The 14167-nt window shown below is 38.0% G+C and overlaps 1 protein-coding gene across 2 annotated transcripts in view; it reads right to left on the bottom strand.

Annotated features, from left to right (window-relative positions):
• Positions 1 to 249: 249 nt before the first annotated feature.
• Positions 250 to 14167, bottom strand: part of LOC139462441 (harmonin-like) — a 46475-nt gene continuing 32557 nt past the window's right edge. For both annotated transcript variants that reach the window (XM_071244158.1, XM_071244157.1), the window contains exons 13-20: positions 9823 to 9890; positions 9052 to 9275; positions 7724 to 7855; positions 6993 to 7052; positions 6208 to 6304; positions 4161 to 4270; positions 2997 to 3052; positions 250 to 1341 (exon numbers count right to left, since the gene is read on the bottom strand). In XM_071244158.1, coding sequence (XP_071100259.1) covers positions 1329 to 1341; positions 2997 to 3052; positions 4161 to 4270; positions 6208 to 6304; positions 6993 to 7052; positions 7724 to 7855; positions 9052 to 9275; positions 9823 to 9890 — 760 coding nt within the window. In that variant the 3' untranslated portion in view covers positions 250 to 1328. The remainder of the gene's footprint in view (positions 1342 to 2996; positions 3053 to 4160; positions 4271 to 6207; positions 6305 to 6992; positions 7053 to 7723; positions 7856 to 9051; positions 9276 to 9822; positions 9891 to 14167) is intronic.

Consider the following 14167-nt stretch of genomic DNA (forward strand, 5'->3'; position numbering starts at 1 on the left):
GCAAATCTGGGATTCAAACCCATGATAAGAGGATCACAGCACATCTAAGGGACATAACTCTGCATGGTGAAATTGCAGCACCCTGGACAACTGGGCAACATGTGTCCCAATAACATGACTTAACAAGCTTTCTAACAAGGATAATGGTGTCATGTGCTTTTCATCCTTGATGCACAAATTCATAAAACACATTTTTCAGTTTGAAATTAAATTAATTAAATGTTTAATATTACTGAAATATATACTGAATAATGCTTCTTGTATACAAATAAATACGAGTAAATAATATATAAGAACATAGAACCTTGGATATTCTTACAGTGAGCCTGTTTTCATGTAAAAAATATTGACATAAAGCTTTGTTACACATGCAAAAACCTTTTTCGAGGCAAGAAGAACCAATGCTTAATTTTGAAGAAGATTAGTCAACCATAATCCCTATGAGATGGGTTAATAACAATTATATTGCATCAATACTTGCATACAGGAATTAATCCACTCACATACCTCTGCAGGAAGACATTAGTGTATAAAAGACAAAAGACATATGACAGAGGATAACTCACTTAAACACTGTAAGAACACTTGGGAAATGTAAATTAAGTCAAGTTTGAATATAAAAATAACATGTTATTCATTCTTGAGGAGAGCCTTGGGATGGACTCTCTTTGTGGAAGCTCTGTGGGTATAATTCTATTATTGTCAGTGTGAGGTGGAACCTGTGCTTATCTGGGATCTGAAAGTCTGTGCTCACATAACATAGTTCTCACGGAGTGTTCTTAAAACAGAGTGGTTAGAATAAATGCAACAACATCTGTTTGAAGTGACCTTCAAAAGGAATGGCTGGAAGGATGAAGTTTTGAACAAGAAATTTAAAATATTTGCACACTGGAGTGTTGTAAGAAGTCAAATCAAACTTTGCATCAATGACATAGGGAGCCACTTTGGAGGGTTGTGTTCATTAGGCCTTTTTTAAAAGTTGCTTTACGACACTGACAATTAAACTGAAATTAGAAAAAAATGATAATGACTTTTGATCAAAACAAAGTTGACCAATCAGCAATACTGATCTGGAAGTTGAAATTTAACAAAGCAATATTTCAAACATCTACATTGAATTTAGACCAAAACCTCTGTAAACCAACCAATAAAAAATAAATGCCCTTACAAAATTCTTTTTAAAAAGGTACAACTTGAATATATATTTGATTTCTTTTCTTTGATTTTTGTATGGTATATCTGTTTACCAAGAAATACAATGATGGAAATCTATCATTGGGGTGGTTGGACCAAGACTCGTGGTTTCCATAGTTTCCAGTTGCCAAGTACTAGAAGTAGGTCCTGAAAGCCAAAACAAACATCCAAAATATTTCTGTGTCTCTTAAACTCAAGGTAGCTTTATGTAAACAAATAGCATGATAATACACTGGTGAGACTTAGGAGTTTTATTCTGCAATATACAAATACATATGTAAGTAAATATTGTGAAATGTTTATACAAAAGAATAATTTAACTGCAGGACAGACAAGATCAACTATCACTGCTTACATGGCAACAAATAACTTTTCAGGGTACAAAATGAACAAAATAAATCTTAAATAATTTTTTTACTTAAATGTTTTCCGACCAACTGACCAGAAGTTTTCATGCAAAAATAAATCCATGAATAAGAAAACAAACGAATGGCCCTAACAGCCATTGTAACCAAACAATCCCCATTATAGTGTCATGGGATGCCAATAGTCTTATATCTTGGGTAATTGGAATTGCTTTTTTTTGACACAGCTAAAACTCCATCTTCCCGAGGCAAGAGAGTTAATTGACTATAAAAGTCCAGTTTCGACCCTTGCCGAACTAGGCTGGTATTTTGGAGTTACATTTTGGCTGGACTAACGAGTCTATGCATAGTCCAATCAAAATCTCGCACTGAAATCGAAATCCAGTTCATAAACTGTTGTGCTGATTTCGATCGATTGCAGGATTTGCAAAGCATTAGCACAGCCAACTTGTTATTTTCCAAATCTTTTCATGTTTTTAATCAAGGTGCTCATGTCATTTGATGCATTTCACGATGTAAGACCCGTTTTATTACAATATAGATTTTGATTATCGATCAGATCGTCTTGGCGCCACCATTTTGTGTAAGAGCAAGTGATACGAGAGGTGGAATCTGATTGGAGAAGCATAGAAGGGACATAACAGGTAAAAGCCACTGGTGGCGCTACAATGGAGCCCAGGAATACTAGCCTAGTTCAGCCAGGGTGGAAACTGGACTTTTAAAGACAGTTAACTCTCTTGCCTCGGGAAGATGGTAAAACTCCTGATATACATACCTACACTCAATGTAGCCATAAGAGGAACAATTAAGAACTTATTCAGTGATAATGGTGAAACAGATTGGTTGTGGGTCCAATGGCAGATCTATGGGGTGGGAATCATGGGTTCTGATCCCCACCCCCTTTGAAAATAACAAAATATAATTATGGAACCCCACTGACAAAAAACTTGCTTTTATTGAAATATTAGTGTATACAGTAAAGTGAAGATATCCCTGGAAGGTAACACCCCCCTTGTTTTGCCATTCCCGTACCCATGGATTTAACCCAAGTGCTTAAATACTGTTCAAAGAAACTCACTCATTCAAGTCACATTATATAATTGCTGCATGCAAATCCAATACACAACCAATTTGCACGCCCTGAACACACACATGCACCAGACCCTTCCTCCACCACCACCAATCCCACCTCACCCGTAAACAAATCCTGATTCTGCCTCTAAGTTCCCTCATGAAGGGTTTGGTTCAAGTCAATAGTACATTCTGCCTATGCACCTACCTAACTAATGACAATAAGAAACTACCTTCATCCATTCCATTTATTCTTTTTTCGCTAAACCCTTTTGATTTTTTTATCATTAACACTGACCCACAAACCATGAAAGCCAAAGGGCAGATTTATCTGCCTTCAGCAGGAATAAGGTTAAAGCTACTTACACAGCATCCTCATCATTGAGCAATCCTCCCTTGGCCACAATCACCTTCACAGAACCCTGGGGAAACATTCAAGTTACATACAGGGGCATGGTGAACTCAACAACACTCACTTTGGGAAACTAATACTTTTATCAGTGGTACTAAACAAATGTAAAAGTAATTTGGGATAATTAATCACACAGTCTAATTAGTAATTGGTCTCTTAGATCTGATTAAGACCATTCCTACTATCACCATAAGGCAGAGTGATTGAGTATATACACTGAAACCTTTTTAGTCCAGACTAAATTAAACTAAACTGACATTAATATACATGTACTATTGAAAAGAAGTACATCCGATTGTTTCATATGAATAAAGTTAATCTGTCTTATTCGAAATCAACATGGGATGACTTAGGGTAGGGGTGGAATGTTCAGAGGTTTGTTTTGTTTGTTTGTTGTTTAACGCCGCACACAGCAATATTCCAGCTATATGACGGCATGGGTTGCCGAACACCTATTCTGCCCCTTATCTTCACAGGTCGGAATGTTCAGTGCAGCTCAGCATCCTGAGCCATGACACCATTATATATAAGGGTGACATGTGAAATGGTACAATGCAAGAGGTCTCAGTAACTGTCTTACGAATCAAGTCTACGAAATATGTTTAAGCTTGGCCCAAAGCCCTTTAGACACCCTGTGTATGTCAACTGTGCCCTTCTATCACTTCGGTACTGCCTCACATCCTTTTAAAAATCCTGCTTCCACCTCTGAATAATTCCCTTACAATAGGTTTTGTGTGTGTGTTTGTTTGTTTCTTTCTTTCTTAATGCAACACTCAGCAATATTCCAGCTATTTGACAGCGGTCTGTAAATATTCGATCCAGGTCCAGACAATCCAGTGATTGACATCATGAGCACTGTTCCACACAATTGGGATCGATGACATGCATCAACCAAGTCAGCAATTTTTACCTCCCGATCCTGTAAGTCGCCTCTTACGACAAGCATGTGTTGCTGAAGACCAAATTTAACCCATATGTTCATAGGTCCTTACAACAGGTCAGGGTACTTTTCAACATAGACAATATTTGCTGTTTCCATCTTTGATCTTATCCATTAAACATTCCTGCAGCCTGTCAAGGTGAGACTGCAATGTATGGTGGTTGAAGATGTTACATACCATGTTGTTGGTCTCAGCCTCACGGAGGATGTTGAGGGCCTGGGCTGACGTTAGGTCGAGGAAGCTACGTCCACTCACCATCAGCAGCTGGTCCCCCTTCTCTATCTCACCTGTATACAGAGAACATAGCAGTTGGGACTTTATCTCACCTGTATACAGAGACTATCTCACCTGTATACAGAGAACATAGCAGTTGGGACTCTATCTCACCTGTATACAGAGACTATCTCACCCGTATACAGAGAACATAGCAGTTGGGATTCTATCTCACCTGTATACAGAGACTATCTCACCTGTATACAGAAAACTTAGCAGTTGGGACTCTATCTCACCTGTATACAGAGACTATCTCACCTGTATACAGACACTATCTCACCTGTATACAGAGAACTTAGCAGTTGGGATTCTATCTTGCCTGTATACAGAGACTATCTCACCTGTATACAGAGAACATAGCAGTTGGGATTCTATCTCACCTGTATACAGAGACTATCTCACCTGTATACAGAGAACTTAGCAGTTGGGACTTTATCTCACCTGTATACAGAGACTATCTCACCTGTATACAGAGAACATAGCAGTTGGGACTCTATCTCACCTGTATACAGAGACTATCTCACCCGTATACAGAGAACATAGCAGTTGGGATTCTATCTCACCTGTATACAGAGACTATCTCACCTGTATACAGAAAACTTAGCAGTTGGGACTCTATCTCACCTGTATACAGAGACTATCTCACCTGTATACAGACACTATCTCACCTGTATACAGAGAACTTAGCAGTTGGGATTCTATCTTGCCTGTATACAGAGACTATCTCACCTGTATACAGAGAACATAGCAGTTGGGATTCTATCTCACCTGTATACAGAGACTATCTCACCTGTATACAGAGAACTTAGCAGTTGGGACTTTATCTCACCTGTATACAGAGACTATCTCACCTGTATACAGAGAACATAGCAGTTGGGATTCTATCTCACCTGTATACAGAGACTATCTCACCTGTATACAGAGAACTTAGCAGTTGGGACTCTATCTCACCTGTATACAGAGACTATCTCACCTGTATACAGAGACTATCTCACCTGTATACAGAGAACTTAGCAGTTGGGATTCTATCTTGCCTGTATACAGAGACTATCTCGCCTGTATACAGAGACTATCTCACCTGTATACAGAGAACATAGCAGTTGGGATTCTATCTCACCTGTATACAGAGACTATCTCACCTGTATACAGAAAACTTAGCAGTTGGGACTCTATCTCAACTGTATACAGAGAACATAGCAGTTGGGACTCACCATGTTTTGTTTATTTTGGGGGGTTGAAGGGGGATGGGGGGTTGAAAAAAAATAAACAGTATCATAACTCTCCAGTGACATCATGCTATTGTTCTCCAGTCGGGTTAAATCTCATAACCAGGGATGTTGTAATGTCCCCGGTATTTGATATATACCCAGGATTTCATAGGATGTTCCAGGCATTGTTGCAATATAATGTTTTATAATATCCCGGGTATTTTATTAGTACAATTTCCGTTCAGATTGTAACATGTAATGAAATGTAAAGTCAAATGACAAATGTTTTCTTTATATTCCCGAGGATCGAACACGCAACCTTCGTATCTGTAGCCAAGTGAGTGTTCCACAAGGCTACAGAGACACTGATAAATTGCAATGCGTTTTAGAATGTAATTTTCAAGAACCGAACGCCAGCAACAGATATGTTACGCCCATTTCTTAAGGTTCATGGAAAGTATGTAAATGTTTCTTTTTTCGGTTTATAAGTTAGATAAAGCACTTCGCCTTGGGGTTTTATGATATTTAAAACCCTTATCCCATGGTGAGCAAACCACCCCACAGGAGAGCAGGTGAGCTTGGTTTAACATTCAATCAAACCAGGGTCTTCATCCAGACAAACAATCACTTTTTCAACTGAGATCCAAATACTGAGTTCAGCATCATGTTCCACGAACATAAGGAAACAACAGTTTGTTTGTCACCACTGTTTGTAGTGCTTGAGATTTGCAAGAGTTACCTACCCTGTCTCTCGGCAGCCCCATATATGTCTGCCACAAGGATCTTGTCAGCCAGTGGGGTACCGATTCCACCTTCAACGCCGATTCCCAGGGACTCATTCTGTATAGACGTTGTGACTATATTAATGTCACATTATAAATTGATTTCATGAATTAACTGGAGAACCAAACTTGCAGACAAAATACTTGAATAATAAAAGCCTGCTCAAAGGGAAATAGAAATGACTTAATAATTCATTTTGAAAGTTTGGCTGTACGTCATTGATATCTCTTCAAATAAGTATCCTGTTCAGTTTCAAATGAGATTTACAGGTAGTTTGAAAGCTCTAAATTGAAAACACACAAGGTTTATCTTATAATTCATACATTTTTGGCTTCCATGATCATCTGCTGCAAAACATTTTTAAAAATACTATTTAATTTATTCTTACAAAAATGTTGTCCCTACATCACTGAGCACTGGGTGACTGGGATCTGGAAAAAGTGCTTAATTTCTCATAAAAAAAAAAAGAAATGATGGAAGTCATCAAAAAAATGTATTATACAGGTTAGTTATCTTTTATTGACCAAACAGAATTACTTACCTTAGACTGATAATCAGTCCCAGAAATATAGTTATCTTAATTTAAAATATATATCTACAAAATATGAAAAATAAAATCCCTAGGAGCCCTGAACAATTCTTAATTTCAGCTCAGGAAATCTAGACTTGCCAAGTCATTTTAGACTTGAATTGGACTTATTTTTTAAAAACATGCTCTAGGGTCTGGCAGACAGACTACACTTACCTCACCGACTGCAATGGTGATCACAGACAGATCCTTGCCATCGCTCACCTCAGGGGGAAACTGCAGACCAAGGCAAGTGGTAGAATTATTCAAATTGAAAGCAAACAATTTAACAACCAAGAATTCTCTAGTCTACTACATAGTTAGTTCTATCTGATAAAAGGCACACATGGAACAGCATTTGTCTCTCAATATTGCTATTGTGTCACCCAAATCAGTCATCTTGACTAACATGGGTTGTCTCCCTTGTTTTGTCATTATCGACGCTCTGAGGAAAAGTTTTGTCAAAAATGATGAAATAGGACAATTATTGGCTAACATTTAGTCTCTAAAATGAAAACATTGAAAGATGTTTTCAATAAAAAGGACTTCTAATATAACAGAAATCAGCTATCTAAGCTTTCCAAATTATTGCAGATTTTCTCAGGAGATTCGGATATATTTGTTTCAGGGTTTGCATAAAAGACTTGGACAAGTATCTCATTTCTAATTTCCAAATTAAAAGTATTTATAAACTAGCCTATAAATAATGGAGTCTTCACTAGGAAACTAGTGTCTTATAGCATGATAGGCAGGATGACCTTGTCTCACACTGAAGGTATCAAATTTAGTCATCTCTTCAGCTAGAATGATGTTCTGTGGAACGTTTCGGGGCATGATTTCTCACATCCTACAGAATCCTTTGAAGAAACATTAGTATGGAGTCCCATTTAATATTTGTTCCCACCTACCAACGAATAAGGGTCCTCTATGTCCTCCATGTTTGTGAAAGCAGCCATACTGCTCGGACCGAGGAGAGTTGGGCCCATGTTCCTGGCTTGACGGGCAGCCAAGATGGCCGCCTTCCCACCAAGCTGCACAGGCTGAAAGAAGTACACAAACATTGAGAAACGCATTGTCTCTCTTACAGACCCGAGAGCATGTGTTTAATAAAGAAATATCCCCTTCTCATTGTTGTTGTTGCTTCAAATGTTTAAGAGGTCACCTTCTGCTTGAGCAATTTTGGTTGGCCTGTCCGTCTTTGGGACTCGTGTGTGTGAGTAGGGTACACATGTCTATTGGGAGTTTTGGTATTCATAGAATTTCTATTTTTATATTGATATGATTTTTTCTTCTTATGTTGATATAATTTCATTTTTATCTTTCGCTGCTGTGTTTATATATGTTCGAGTAGCTGTCCATTACTCAGAAATAGAGTTAGTTTGGCCTTTGCTATTTGATCTCTTTCCTTTAGGAGATCTACGACAGACAGCAGATGTAACTGCACTTCTTTTAACTGAGCCCGGGCTGGGGCATGGTCTTGACATTCCAGTAACTAGAGAGCAACCACACAGTTACCAAGATTGTTGGCATCAGGTAGGCAGATTGGCGAGATATCAGACATCTTCAGCATGTTTTCGGAGACCATATCTGACTACTGCCCATTTATGTGTGATAATTGATGCAAGAAAACACGTCTCCTACTTAAGATAATAAATTCTGATGCATGTGAATACTAGTTGCTCAATGCCATGGATGTTATGATTTATAATCAAGACTTCGAGTCAAAAGAAAACAAATTACTTCGATTGTCACTTATTTGTTTATCACCACATTTCTTGTATGCTGTTTTTTCAAGAAAGGGTGTTGTCAATTAAGTATGAATGGCTGTTGATGGATACAGCTGAAGTTATTCACTGCATTTGACCGAGTTTCCCATAGCGGCTGTGCACATATTCTGCTAACAACCGCTATCAAATCCGATAGTGTTTCTTTTTGTACGCATGATAAATGCATTCGGTTCCAATACGGAAGCATGTCATTGTATCCCAATTGCGTGGAATGATGCTCATGATATTTATCACTGGATTGTCTGGTCGAGACTCAAATATTTACACACAGTTGTCATGTAGCTGGAATATTGCTGAGTGCAGCGTTAACCAACCAACCAACCAACAAACCAACAAACCAACCAACCACCAACCAATACGGAAGCTATGCTACCAATATGCCTTTATTTAAAACCCATTCAGTGCTTTTTATTCCAAGAGAAAAGAGGGCCTGGAGATTTCTGTCATACCTGATGTGAGAATTTCATTTCTTCATGCCAGTCTTCAGCTGGAGCCTCACTCTGGTTTGCAGTGTGGTCAACAGCCTCACTCTGACGCGACCATGCAGAGAATGAGGTCGTAGCTTCTAGTTCCTCTGGGGGCGGAGGTGGGGGAAGGGGGGCCTCCTTGAGCGGTGGTTGGGGACGGGGCGATTCTACCATCACAGTTGACATGAATTTTGGTCGGTTTGAATCTGTAAAAATAAAACAATGTATTATTAATTGATCAATTCATACTAATATGAATATGAAGCGCCTCCACTGACACTAGCATATGACTCCTTTGAAGAAACAAGATACATTTCTGTCCTACTACCAACAGGGTGAACCTAGATGTATGCAATAAATCCTCTCTTTGTGGCATCACTTGAGAGCGAGACAGTGAGTTTGGTTTAACGCTGCTGTGAACAGTTTTCAAGTAATATCATGGCGTGTCTGCTTGATGTGAGACGAAAAGCCAGAAGTAATGCAGGTCTCTGACATTTACCACTTTGGTAAAACCCACGAGCATGTGTAGGGTGGTGACAAACCTAGAAGCATGACTGTAGAAATTGCTGCGTCACTTGATAGTGGGTATGCTTGCCAAGGAAATACAGTCAAGTCATGTGTTTATGAAGTCGGACATGGTGAGACCCCAGTAACCCAGACTTCAGATATCCAGACTTCCTGCCAAATTTGGAGTATGTGATATATGCAGTATTTCCCTACATCCTTGTGTCTAAACATGTATAAATATCTCACTCAGATGCTGCTGAATCAGCTCTTCTTGATCCAATGGCGGGACGTCAGGTTCGTAAGCATGGTGAGTGCTGCAATAAAGCAAACATATTCACCATCCAGTTATGGTATACAAGGCCTGAGGACTGAAGACATTTCTGAGAGAGGCAGCGGATACTGTTTTCTTTAAACAAAGCGTCCACAATATTATGCACATAGCAAACATTTTTTTCACTCATCAAACTTAAAACAAGTACCATGGATTTACCATCAGATTGTTTGTCTTATGATCATGTTTGCTGCAGACAATGCAAGAATTACTTCTAAATAATATCAGATTCATTACTATTGCTGTTTCATATTTACTAGAATTATTATTATGAGCTATTGAAAAACATAATATCAATATGTATGTGATCATGTTGAAATATATTTACGATACTTGATATTAACGAACTCATAAACAAAAGCATCTATCAGAACTGCCTCTAACACAAAAACACAATCATGCCTTTACTCCTAAGTGAGTGAGTGTTGGTGTATGTCCGCAATGTTACAGCTATATCATGGTGGTCCGAAATTAATCCAGTTTGGGCTGGACAAACCAGTGGTTGATAGCATGAGCAATTAATTGTGTAGGACGGCACATAACCAGCCTGGTGACACATGGTGGCCATCCAAATCTCTCTCTTGTCAATCCTCACATGAAGCAGGAAGAACACAAGACCATTCTACACTAATTAGCTAATGAACATTCAGATCACAAGAACTAACCATTGAATACAAAACATAATAACTAACTCACAATAATAACTATTGCATGACTGAATATAGAAACTAACTGAATTCCTAATAAAACTACCGCTATAGAACCAATAGCTGGAGTAAATAACTAAACCAGAGGAGGACCAAATCATAGGGACATTTGTATTTCCATCTAAACTCACCCAGTTCATCACCCAACTGCAAACCTCTTCTCACATACTACAAAACACAGCATATGCTCCATGCTCTCTGTCCTTGAGTTTCAACTAAAGTCTACTATGTGCGTCATTTTGGTTTATTGGGTTTCTGTATAACTTTCTAGCACATAGCACATATTTTGTCATTCTGTAAACAATATTCCTTATCACCAGAATGGCTTGCTTTAATTTTGTTAACATAAGTTTTACAACACATGCAGCTATCTTCCTTAATTAATAATCGCGATATTTTGTGATTCTATTCAAGTGGTGATGACTAGTACACCTGTACTGATATGTTTCATTGAAGTAACATGGAGTGTCATCCATAAGTCACTATAGTTGCAAGGGATACTACTAGGGCTGGGACCAGTCCAAATTTACTACCGGGTACCCAACCCCCTTTTACCCTGACACAACCCAGGTACCCCTTGTGGGTCTGAATAGATTTGTACAAAATGTCCAATAGTGATTTGTTTGACCTGGCAAAAAGTATTTAGGTACACTCCAAAAACAATCTGGTCTTGCATAACTGAACTTGACTGAATCTTTATCTTTATTCAAAATTATATAAGTCAGAAGGAATGCGTGAATAGTCCGAAAGAAATGTGAACATTTGTGACGTGTAGTTATTCACAGAGTTCGAGGTATTTTTTGTCATTAAACAATATATCATGTGACTAACCACGGGTCTGGGTAGTACCGTGGGTACCAGGGTCCTCAAAGAGTACCCACCCGACCAGAGCACTGAGTGACCCGTTCCCGCCCTAGATAAAATGGCTTCACGTCAAAACGCCACTTTCATTTTGTGTATAAAAAGAATAATAAACATTGGTTGTGGACTATGTTCCCATTTTCTGAAATAATGCTAAAGATACAAATACAATGGCACTTGTATAAACTCTTTAAAGTTTACGCCACAGCAGAGTCCTTCCCATCCTTGATCACACAGTATATTATATCCCCATTCTATTTTTATAAATACCCTGGACACCGTTCACCACCATACTTTCATTTCAAGTCTGGTTATGAAAAAAGAGCCATCCAACCAAATCTCCAATATAACTGTAACACCTAGTACAGACTCCCTATGGTAATACTTAGGAAAATAATTCCCGCTAAACATCATTCATAACAGTCAAAGTAGACACAATTTATGGATAACATTAAGATACTATTATTGTGATCCTAATAACATTGTCAAGCAGGAGTGACATTTCTGATTAGATTAAATGTATCAAGGGCTTGCTCCTACATAGCTGCTGTAAGTATAACTATATCTTTACCAAAATCTTGTTCTGAAGAGTCAATTTTTTTTCTAAGCTGATGATAGGTGGAGAGGGGGATATCACTTCCAAAGCAACGATTTGGATGTGAAAGGGTCCAGGGTTTTTATCATAATAGAATGGGCATATAAGGCTAAAAAAATAATAGCCTTGGTTCTCAGGCTCCGCCCGCATCATCATATAGTTTGCCGCATGTTTCCTTTATATTTCCATTTTCAAAAGAAATCCTAATACTTAAAAACAATGCGATCTAATATAGCACACAGTTACTTCCCTTTACAAGCACACTGCTTTACTGCGCATCTCATGTCTTGGTAATGGCGGCAATAGGAGTTTGTATGCTTGTTTATGTATGGAGGCCCTTTCCCAGGTTGTTGGTAAACTGTTTATTTGGTTACATACTAGTTTGAACAAGTAAAATAAAAATAAAAAAGCACCACCCTGCACACTATGTTCTCAAAAGTCATTGCCTGAGAACCAATTCTTTTACTTTTTTAAGCCTAATACACTGGATAATCGCTAATGACTCCTTCCTTGCTGGGGATGTAGATAACCTGGTGAAATCACAGCATGTACGACTTGTATGCTGAAACAGCTCTCTATATCTTTTACTGTAGAACAGGGTAACATCAGAAGACATAATTATCTGTACTTTTATTTCTCTAAAGATCATAACAAATCAGAAAAAGATGACAAACATCTCTTGCAAAACAACAGTGTAAAGTCATAGACTAAACTACACACTTCTAAATGCAGTGACTTTGACAAAATGCTTGTATTCATCTTTATGTATATTCCCATATATATAAAACATGAAAAGTCAATACCTCTGTACTTGCTTAATTCTGAAGTTATTTTCACTTCAAGGTTTCATAGAAATAAATTCAAGATGGAGTCATTGACATGATTGAGTAACTTCAGAAAGGGGATATTTGAGTAACTTCAAGAGGTATATGATTTAGTAAATTCAGGAAGGATATATTTCAGTAAATTCAGGAAGGATATATTTTAGTTAATTCAGGAGGGATATATTTCAGTAAATTCAGGAAGGATATATTTTAGTAAAATCAGGAAGGATATAATTTACTTAACTTTGAGACTTCACTGGGTTATTCCAAGGTTTCTTAAATCCCTGACTTAATACACCAATCAAAGGGAGAGCACTCTCATCAAACACAACCAGAACTTTCAAGTTAGTTTCACACACATAACTGATGGTATTGATTTCAAATCTGTGCTCAAAGGCTATTAATCAAGTGATGGTGCGTCCGAACTCATATCAAAGCACTTATGAACTTCCACAGTCGAATGAAACATTATTACATGGAGAAGTGAGGTAGATATGATGTCCAATTCATCACATCTTTCGGTGAAGTATTTTGATCTGTAAGTGGCCCCCACGCCCCCACTCCCCAACCCCACCACCAAAAAATGAAAAAAAAAAGAACAAGAAAAATCTTAAAAAATACCTGGACATTTCAAATAGCGTGGTTCTCCCCAAAAATAATTAAATGTCTTGCAATCTTCTTCAAGCCAGGTTCGTTGGTCTTACAGTTTAATACATTATATGAACATAGCATGTTTTACACAGATTCATATCTGATTTGTCACATCATCATCATCATCATCATCATCATCACTGTTCTACAGCATTTGGCTTTGCACAGATACATATCTGACATCATAGCCGAAGCTTCACAGCCACAGCATATATCAACACACATCCCACTTAGCTGAGTAGGGAATAATGCCCATTGCCCAATCAGAATCTGAAAACATGGTCATTATTTCTCATATCTGCTACCACCAGACATAGTTGAGTGGATATAGATACTGGTATTCTAATACCAGTATATATTCTGGCAGACAAGATGGGGTCTGATATAGAATTAGATGGCAACTGTGTGCAGTGAAAGCTAGAAAGTCAATATGTTAGAATTCTTCATTATTTATCATTATTTCACCCCATCATATTTCATTCTGAATCATACAAAGAAGGTGAGATGGGTTGAACACTGCTTTCAACACTACCACACCCCAGCACAGCAATGAGTTAGCATAACACCACTACCACAGGCTAATTTGCATATCACGTGACCAGACTTTATGTTTGTAAACGAA

The sequence above is a fragment of the Haliotis cracherodii genome, unplaced genomic scaffold (genome assembly GCF_022045235.1).
Source record: "Haliotis cracherodii isolate W230 unplaced genomic scaffold, xgHalCrac1.p SCAF_15, whole genome shotgun sequence".
Classification (NCBI taxonomy): Eukaryota; Metazoa; Mollusca; class Gastropoda; order Lepetellida; family Haliotidae; genus Haliotis; species Haliotis cracherodii.